General features: G+C 35.9%; 1 protein-coding gene and 1 non-coding gene across 3 annotated transcripts; one reads left to right on the top strand and one right to left on the bottom strand.

Moving 5' to 3' along the window:
- Positions 1–288: 288 nt before the first annotated feature.
- Positions 289–2,463, bottom strand: pomp (proteasome maturation protein). Of its 2 annotated transcripts, XM_077554440.1 has the most exons (6): positions 2,359–2,463; positions 1,990–2,087; positions 1,853–1,913; positions 715–816; positions 552–645; positions 289–476 (listed from the first exon to the last, which is right to left on the bottom strand). In XM_077554440.1, the coding sequence occupies exons 1-6, from the start codon at positions 2,359–2,361 to the stop codon at positions 409–411; spliced, it is 426 nt and encodes a 141-aa protein (XP_077410566.1). In that variant the 5' UTR covers positions 2,362–2,463; the 3' UTR covers positions 289–408. The 2 variants fall into 2 exon arrangements, with proteins under 2 accessions (XP_077410566.1, XP_077410565.1); XM_077554439.1 differs by lacking the exon at positions 2,359–2,463 and having other exon boundaries at positions 1,990–2,336.
- Positions 2,464–2,603: 140 nt separating this feature from the next.
- Positions 2,604–2,675, top strand: trnac-gca (transfer RNA cysteine (anticodon GCA)). The gene has a single exon. It is a non-coding gene; the product is annotated as a tRNA-Cys (tRNA).
- The last annotated feature ends 7,902 nt before the right edge of the window (positions 2,676–10,577 follow it).

Genomic DNA, 10,577 nt, shown 5'->3' with positions numbered 1-10,577 from the left:
GGTAAATGCTTTTTATATAGTGCTTTATCTACACCATATGGTATCCAAAACGCTTTACAATGCCTCACATTCACACACACATTCATACACCAGTGGTCGGCTTTAAGAATAGTTCCATATCATTTGTCCTTAAATGTGTACCTGACCCAAAACTGTAAATTTTTGTTTTTCCCAAAGTAAAATGAGTAGCAGTATATAAACTGAATACAAGATGAAAACAAAAGTGTTGATTCATATGATATTCAAACACATTCATCCCCAAAGTTAAATTAAAACAATAACAGTATAAGCATTTTTAGTGATATTTATTTTAACTGCCAACCTGTTTGGAATAATAGAAAAGCTTTACCGGTCACTTCGGTTTGATCAGAATAAACAAAACACACAATAACACAAATCTATCATCTTCTAAAACAACCCCAGCTTGCATTCCACCATCATGTGCGGCTCAGTCATTATTTCACTCTGCGCTGGGTCTGAAAAGAAAAAGATGGCTGGTTGGCAAAAATTTATCAATTCTGACCCCGTAAATGAGTCTGTGTGTAGGTCACCATTGAGGATGTCCTCAAAGCCGATGGATTCGTCAGTGCCTCTGAGTATATCCAGCGCTAGGTTGGAGCTCTGTAAGAACGGCAGACGCTGGACCTGGAGCAAGGAGAGGAATTAAAAGTCAACAATGGAAAAATCAATGTACAAAGAATAACTCAACGTTACCTGTCTCGCTGCTCTATACTCCATCTGCAACTTGAGTGGGGCGTGAAGACCTTGGATGTTTCTGAGGGTAGAGAGATTCATCTTGTCCTGGTTGAACTGGAACTGTTCGCCACAGAAACACATCACATCAATAGAAAATACTTTACTTGTGGGGGCACCCCAGGGATTAATTCTGGGGCCAGTACTTTTTATCCTTCATGTGAATGATATTTTATGCCGGGAAAAACATAGATAATGTATTGCAAGGATATAGAATATGTCAAATCTAAGGTATCCCAAACTGTAGCCGTTTTACACAAGGTTAAAGAATCATTGAACAAGAATGCTTTGTTATTGTTATATAATTCATTGATTGTTCCATATCTGACCTATTGCATTAAAGTGTGGGGGTACACAGCCAAAACTTACACTGAACCCTTTTTTCTTTTACAGAAACGTGTTATTCGTGTCGTTTTGGGTTGTGGATACAGAGATCGCACAAATCCAATATTCATACAACTTAAAACTTAAAAATTTAATGAATTGATTAAGTTTAACCGCCTTCAAATAATGTATAAAGCCAGTCATGAAATCTTACCTATTAACATGCAAATCAAATTCAAAAAGGGAAATGAGTACAAACTAAAAGGAAGAGATATTATTGCCAAACCTAATACAAACAAAACAAAAAGAATGATGTATTTCAACTCAAGGTGTCAGTTTGGAATGTAAATGATATTCAGTACTCCAGTTTTTATTACACACATTTCTCATTAAATTCATCCTTCTCATCTTTCTTCTGTCTTAATTTTTCTCAGTTCATCAGAAACATCCCAGTCATCTTGTAAACATGAAAAAATTTCTGTACAGTAGTTTCGATTTTAAATACTTTAGCAGGCAAATTGTTAAATGTATTAACTCAAATTCCTTATGTAAGGACGCTGGTCTTTGAAATAATTGTAGCAGTTTACTGTAGTGTAATTTTAAGAGCACATTCATTTTGGCTGATGTTTATAAGTTTGAAATGCACCTTGGCACGAATTAAACTCATAAATCAAAGTACCGCTAAATTGTACCAGCTCTTTTGACACCAAATTTAAGCACCAAAAGTATGAGCGAAATTTTCTTTCGTATCTTAAAGCCATTTACATGTACTTACATTTTTTTCTGACAGCTCCAATGGATGGGCCGGAAGGATCTCATTCTTAACATTGTTGAAGCTAAACAGTAAACGACAAAATATAGATAATAACGTATTACTGTATCCAGTTTCTAAACACTTGCTCGGTAACTCACCCATTGCGCATTGTATCATGAACGCCGTAAGCCCCTGGTGGACATAAACCAGCCACTGGTACGCTGTCCTTCATCTGAGACTGGATACCTCGAGAATTCTGATATTCATCCAATACATTTGTTAGCATTTCACGTGGCAGAATTAAACACGAAAATACAAAACGAGCGATCTAAATTAAGGAAAGCATCCTGCATGTTAAACGCTAGCTAACAAGCACTAGCACCAGTGACTAATCATATTCACAAACAATGGGCGGCAGCGTTGAGAGCTACAGAATACCGATAAATTGTTATACAACAAGTCAGCATTAGATGACAAATACATTTTGGCCCTTTATATTAACGACAAGTAAAAGAGAACAAACGTACCATTATGACCCGACGATTTGTACTTTCAATTCACTACACAGAAATGTGTCGCATTGTCAAAACGTCATATCCGGTGACTTGTAATGACGTAACAGATTACGCCTCGAGCTTTTTTTTATGTTTATACAATATTTTAGCTTCAGACTGCATTTTTCAATCGATGACGATTATTTGTATACTTTGAGCTAAAGAATACTAAGCAGTTGAAAGATATATAAATACAGTATATGACCAGATGCATCATAGGGGGTATAGCTCAGTGGTAGAGCATTTGACTGCAGATCAAGAGGTCCTCGGTTCAAATCCGGGTGCCCCCTCATATGATCCTCGGATATCCCCTCATATGATCCTCGGATATCCCCTCATATGATCCTCGGATACCCCTCATATGGATATGAAATACGGGTATCCCCTCATACGAATCACGGGTACCCCCTCATATGAAAGGTTTTTTATGCAAACTTGTAATAAGGGAGTTGATTTACGTCACGCGTAAATTTAGTTCCGTGCTGACTAAAATACCGTTTGATTAAAATAAGTATAATTAAGAAAATGTAATTCCTGCAAACAGAAAACGAAAACTTACAGTACGTGAGTTCACCGACGTCAGAACGTTACTCCATCATAAACCAACGAGCCCTTGTGTAGCGTATGATGTAGTAAATCATATGTACTGTATTTCCACGGTCAATAGTACCTGTTGGCTGTAATTTCTAAAAGACAACTGTAGGGAGCAGCATAACACTGTAAGAAAAACAAACCCCCAACCCCCCCCCCCCCCCCAATTTTTTTAATTAGGTAACATGCAAGCTAGAATTCAATAATTGTGGTGTTTAATATATACACTGAATTGTAATTTTTTTTTTTGTTTGTTTGTTTTATTCAATCGTGCACCCATTTAAGGTCCAACTGGTCATATAAGGCCGGAAATACAGACAATAATTTACACTGTTCCATTGTTACGCACTGTATGCACACGCATTAACGCTGGCTGCGTCATCTTGGTATGTTTCATAATAACGAGCTACAACAAGACCGCTCACGGACATTAAAGATCCAGTCACGCATGGACACACACTCACACACAATTTCCCCTGCAATTTACTTTCAGCTCATTGGCCCAAAAAGTGGCAAGTGAATTCATTATTACAAGCCAAATTCGAGGTGGCACGGTATTCACAGATCTGAAGCAATGGTCTGCCTGAGGAAATCAGGTCAGTGGAGTCACTGACCTCTTTTGAATCTCTTCTTAACATGCCACTGCTTTATCAGAGTGGTCTCTTAGGTGTGGAACTGCACTGCATCATACCGAGAGGTGTTTATCATTTTACCCCCCACAAAAGAGCTGATGCAGCGCATTTCTACACCGCTGCACAATATGGCCACGATAAAATGAGTACCTTTATGACACTGTCCATTAAAACTGCACGTTGCTATTCATTATTGTGTATGTGCGTGTGAGCTCATGGCGTATTTTAGAGTAACACACAGCACTTTTTTTGCCAATCTTCTTTTCCCTCATGTGATGTGATGATTAGAGTGGCTTGAGTCCAGGCTGAAGCTTTGAATTGCAGCCAGCGGCCGGCGTCCATTATGTCATCACTTCGCTCTGCATTTCACATTTGAAAGGCTTTTTTTGGGGGGGGGGTCACACATACCTCTCGTCACTTAGGCTTAAAAAAATCCACATTCTGAAAGGGATTGAACTCATGCTGCCTGCAAGAAAATTCAGTCAATGACACTCAATTCAATATATTTGCAATTATTGCTTGGAAGCCCTCAATGCAGTACCACCATAAGGGCACATGACAGCAGCAAGTGACCAAGGAAAGGAAGGAAGCCACACTCTTTATGATGACAAGCACGTTCTGATAGCATTTCATCAATTTAATTGCACAGCCATTTAAAGAGTCAGTAAGGTGGTCAGGTGCTGTCTTTACCGGTCCGCGTATTTGCCCTCTACTGCGATACAGCGTTTTAACATGCTCCAGATGTGCTAAAACAAAGGGACACCAAAAGGGGGGTAGTAATGTTGATCAACAAATGTTAAATGTTAAGAAACAAATAATTGTGACATTTGGTGACCGCCCGGTAACCACTGTTTGTTACGCTGTTAGCAATTTTGCTATGTGTTACGTAAACTATTTTTGGCAAACAGTTCTTGTAGAAATATTTTATTGTTTTGTTGAACATTGACTCAGAGAGCTTATCAGTAACGTTCAATTTCAGAAATGTCAAGAGGTTTTGGGGTATTCTGCTGACTGACTGCAAATGAGGAAGTGGCCGTGACCATTAATGAGGTCTGCTGTACAATACCACAGACGTCTGCTTCTATATTATTCCATATTGACGGTAATACTGATAGTCCTCCGTGCTGATTCTTTGATTTTACACTGGCAAAGGGCCTTCAGAAGCCACTGCTAAGGCATGTGAAAATGTTTTTGATCTCCAGGCAGGTCACCTTGTGACATTTAAGGAGTTCGTTTTTTTATTTTTTTTATTTGTGTCACTGTTGTCTTTTCATGAACTTAAGGTGGACGAGTGCAGCTTTATCCACAGGAAACAGTGAAAAATCCTTGCATCAATTTTATACACCCTCAAAGTCAAATGCAACCTATATATATCACAAATTCTAGCTTTTCAAATAAGAAACGCTCGGTTTTGATTGACAAGGTCAGGTCAGATATGTATTTTTTTTTTTTTTAACAATGTTTTTTATTGTACTTTTAGTACACCTATGGAGACTGGCGTAAACATTTTAAATTAACTGTAAAATTGAATTTAACTTAGCTGACTTTGGGAAAGATGCCCTGGATGGATTGGAAAATAATACAATCAACCCCTGTACTATGCATTGTATATATAAACATATATAATCACAGCATGCAAAATGAAATCAGCTCATAATAATCACAGCTAGGTTGTCGTCTGATCATGTCTCTCTTCACATCAGGAGTCCAGTGAGAGATTGTTAGCAATCAGAAGGAGCTTTAGCTTTGAATTTTAACAATGGGATGGAGATTATACCCAGATATTTATAGACAGACAGATATACGCACACATACATACACAGAAAAGAAGAGTCTTAATAGTTCATTATTTTTAATTCGTTTAAACAGTCACTTGTCTGGATTCCAGGCCTCATTAGATAAAGGCTTCCTGTTCTCCCCCAGGATGTAATTGAACGTAAACAAATATCCGTCAATAAACACCGCAGCCTCGTTACCGCTCCTTTCACAAACATAGATAATTTCCTTCTTTACTTGCTTAATTAATCTTTCTATTTTAGAAAGTGTAACTTAATCTTGCTTAAATGTAACACAGCAGTATGGTGGAGGTGAAGCTATAATTTGATATATTTTGTATTCATTTATTTTCTCTAATCAACATTTGGCTTTGTTTTTTGCTAAGGCTTTACCAGTTGGAGAGGTTAACACATGGGAATACAGTAGAATTGCAGATGTTTAAAAATCTTTATTGAAGGGGGTTTTTCAACTAGAAATTCAAGAAATGTTGTCCGAGTCTGTACTTGATCTTTCATGATTGAGTTTAGGACATTCTGTTCTGCATCATAGTGGTTTGTAGGGGTAGGATGAAAATTGCGAATTGCAGTGGAACACAGAAAACATCTGTCCGAAAGTCATTCAAAATGTGGATTTTTTTTTTAAGAACGTTAGCGGCAGATTCACCCATAGTATCAGACAAGTCTGATGTTAAATGCGCGTAAGTATTGGAAGTAAAAGTATTTTTAAGAGTATTTTAAGTGTTGATTGTTTTTATTCTCAATTTATTTTGTTTACTTTATTGGTGTACAGTGTTGGCTAACGAGCAAAGTTAGCTAGCACCCGTTAGTCTCAACAAGATCATGTCACCTAAAATTGCTACGTTGACCTTACTGTTTAATATTAATTTATAAAAGAAACCTCGATGTGCTTCTTCTGAGTTTTTGTTTTTATTCTCAATTTATTTTTCTATTTTGTTTACTTCATTGGTGTACAGTGTTGGCTAATGAGCAAAGTTAGCTAGCACCCGTTACCCTAAACAAAAAGATCATGTCACCTAAAATTGCTGCGTTGACCTTACTGTTTAATATTAATTTATAAAAGAAACCTCGATGTGCTTCTTCTGAGTTTTTGTTTTTATTCTCAATTAATTTTTCTATTTTGTTTAATTCATTGGTGTACAGTGTTGGCTAATGAGCAAAATTAGCTAGCACCTTTTAGCCTAAACAAAAAGACCATGTCACCTAAAATTGATGCGTTGACTTCACTGTTTAATGTAAATTTATAAAAGATACCTCGATGTGCTTCTTCTGAGTTTTTGAATGCCAATATTCATCCAACATCTGAAAAGAATACCTAATATGCTCATGTCTGTTTAACGTTAATGTGATTGTCACCACAGAGTTTAACATTAGAGATGTGTCTTGCGTGACATATTAAACAAAGTAAAACACATACATGAAAATGCTTTTTAATTACAACAATGCAGTGTGTATGATCAAATACCACACACACAAATAGACAAAATAATTATATATATTTTTTTAAAGCCACAGATAACCACAATTTACCAATTAATTATTCAGGTATCAATAAAATATTCAATTCAGTTGAGTTAACACTGATAAAAGATATAGCATGCTGAGATTTCAAAAATATAAGAAAAATAAAACTATATGCCAAAAATGGATTGTGAATCCAATGAATCCTCCAAGGACAGAATTAAAAAATTCAAGCATTCCATACAGTACATTCATTTTTTGTCTATCTCTGTGAGTCTATAACCAGCCAGCTAGCTCTTTGCTGTGCACAGTCATGTGGTGATTTGTGAATGTTGTGTATTTTGAGAGCAGGTGCTTCCTAGCTTTTGTTGTATTTCTGCATGGACCACCAACTTCAACCCAATGACTTCACATTTTCAGATATCAGTAGCACACATACGTTCTTGTGTTCAACACATATCCATTATTTTTAGCTGTCTGAGTCATGGCTTCCTTCATTGTTCTAGATTAACACTCTTGCTCAAAGCTGGGGAAGCTTGAAGACTTAAATAGCAGAAGTAGTCCGTGTGCCGCTTCTGGATCCAGTGGTCTGAAAAGTAGTTTTTCTTAACCTCTTTGAGCATCTGGAACTCAGCTAGTGTGTGACTAATGTTTCATGTTTAGAATACGGAATTAATGTGCATGTAATGGGGAGGAAAAGGAACACTAAATTTCATAATTGCAGATTTTTTTTATTTGTTTTTTAAATTGTTTAAACATAGCATTCGGATTAATATTGCATTTGTGGAATATGAATTAAGCAGCAAAATTCACCAGTTTTGATCTATCACAAGGGGCGGTCATTTAGCTACTTGCTGTCAACTGAACATGACATCACAGATGCTCAGGTAATACCAATCACGGCTCACCTGTTTTCTGAGTTACCTCATGCGACGTTCGCAAGCTAAGGCGTGATTGGTCATTACCTGAACCCTGGGCAACTGTGATGTCATTTTCAGCCGACAGCAAGTGGCAAAATGGCCGCCACCAGACATGGATCAAAACGGGTGGATTTTGCTGTCTGAGATTGCCTTTCAACTTCTAAAACTTTAAAATATGGGGCTGCAATATAAGTGGAAGATTGCCTTTATACACCATGACCTTATTTCTTATTAAAAACAGACTTCAGATCCATATTCTAGGAATATATTTTCATCAGTAAAACACGAGAGCAGGTAATTTCCTGCCATCTCATGTACGATCATATCAAAGATAATATACATATTTTAGAACCAAATACTTTAATCTATAAATATTCATGAATCACGGCTGCATTCAAAATACAATAAAACAATACTTTCACTTCGTATAAACAGGAAAGAAATTGACGTTCTGAATCAATTATGAATACACCTCTTGAAGTATGTTATGGTTTAATTCATAATTTTGAGCACACTTGTTTATTGCGATGTCCACTAATGGAGCTCAGCAGTTTTGCTCTTTAGGGCTTTTTATATGCTGACATGCGTGCATGCGTGCCTCTCATTGCACAGTGCGAGCATGCACACAAACTGCTGATGTAGCCAAGCCCGCTTTGTGCAAAAAATGGCATTAGAATATCTATCATACATACGATACTGTAATCTCGAAACTGTCACACAACAATGCAGCTATAGAATAATGGAGGGCAAAGAAGGATTATATCATTGTAGGTTAATGGATGGAGACCACCACACATTGTGTTATTGCAAGCCACTAATCTGTCTGAATCATATTATATGTCAGCCGTTATGCAGTTTAGGCTTAGGAAAAACAGGTGAGGACTCCCAAATGCAATTTCTGGGAAGTGCTAATGTATTTTCGCCGAAATGCAAACAGCTGGGTGTTGTATATCTTGGAATTATTTAGATGAGTGTCTCTGATCACATTTAATTTAAATGCACAAAAAGAGACATTTTATTTCAATTGAACAATTTATAAAGGTTGAAATTATGGGATACTGGGTTCAAAAGACACTTTTGCTTTTTACAAGAGTTTAGTGGAGAATATAAAATGTGACGTTAAACAGATGGCATGTTGTTGTGATATTGTCCTGTCACTTTTCCGTTTTATGTCTCATTTAATCTGGTGATGCTCTGCATTCATAAGTAGTCAACCTCGCCTCTTTACATCTCTTTAATCAACTTGAAACACAATTGCGTCTTCCTCTTTGCTTTGTCTTTGCTCTCTGCTCTTCATTCATCAGGAACAATCTGCTTGCGCTCAATCCACCTCCAATCTTCTCGTAATTGCCTTTTACGTTTTACCATCAGGAAATTCATTCATTATTTCATTACAAGTATTTTGCTAATTAATTAATGGTGTCTTTTATAAACAACTCAGCAATGCATCAATGTGATTCAAAACATTTCATATTTAATTAATTATATATATATATTTAGTTAAGTAAATATTTAGAACAAAAAAAATCCTGTCATCTACAGTAACTTTGCAATGTACATTGTTTTTCTAGGAAAGCAAAAATGACAAAGCAATAAATAGCTGCACATAATTTAGAATAACGCACCATTCAAAACTTTAATTGCAATTAATGCAGAATACAGTATATTATATTGTATATATGAAGCTGGTCATACATACTTTATAGTGTTCTATACAATGTCTCCTCTTGCAGGCAATAAATAGTATTTTCAGTGTTTATTAGAGTCATACTGTACATAAAATAATGCCATAATATTTTTGTGTGTGCTTAAATTAATGAAGCATTACAAATGCAAGAGTTTGAAATCTTGCGTAATGCAAAGCTGTTTGCCTTCATCCCTTGGCAATTAACTAATCTAAATATCCCCAAAAATGCAAACATATTCTAATGAGTGGCTGTATTGACCTGAGCGCAGTATGACAAATACGCAATGACCTGTTATACAGTATCATTTTCATGCATTGAATTAAGTGATAGGCAAGATTAATATCATCGCTTTAGTAATAAGCAACACTTTTACTTTATACTTATACTTTAGGCCTTTATGTAAACCTTTGAGGGCAAATTTTATGATAATTGTATTCATCTTCCTCCTGGTCATTTACTATAGATTTAATAAAAAGTGGGTTGTCTTTTATTTTATTTTATTTTTGGGCACTTCAAGGTTGTTATTGTTGTGAAGTCTTCTTTAACAGCAGATATGAGTCCCTGTGGGAGATTTGGCAGTCAGGCTGATACAATTAATTAAAGTGCTTGAAAGTGGTTAGAGGCTGCTTTTCGTCATAAGACATGATTAAAATCCACCCGCGCCACAATGGATGACACTTTTCTAGGTCATTTCTGTTAATTGGCCTTCGATAGGCTGATGCAACCAATAGCTGTTATGATACAAATACTGTATATACATTACATGTCACTTTTGAGGTTGGTGGAGCATCGAAGGACCTCAGATAGATCACTTTGATTAAAGATTTTTCTCAAAACACTAGTAGGAAAGAAGGACTCTTCTTTACCTTCCTTTCTTTTATTTTCTTAGACAAATTTATTTATTTGTACTTCACATAGCATTGATTAAGTCACCCCACCCACCCCTCCCTTTATCACGGGTTAATACAAGCCTACTTTGAAACCCAACTGAAATTTTAAATAATAATAAATACATAATTAAAAATAAATAATTATAATAATATTATAAAGATCAATAAATAATAAACATATAATAATAATAATAATTATTATTATTATTTTATTATT

Source organism: Vanacampus margaritifer, chromosome 20 (genome assembly GCF_051991255.1).
Source record: "Vanacampus margaritifer isolate UIUO_Vmar chromosome 20, RoL_Vmar_1.0, whole genome shotgun sequence".
In the NCBI taxonomy this organism is placed as follows: Eukaryota; Metazoa; Chordata; class Actinopteri; order Syngnathiformes; family Syngnathidae; genus Vanacampus; species Vanacampus margaritifer.
The sequence above is the reverse complement of the archived record's forward strand: the minus strand, read 5'-3'. Positions and strand labels throughout refer to the sequence as shown.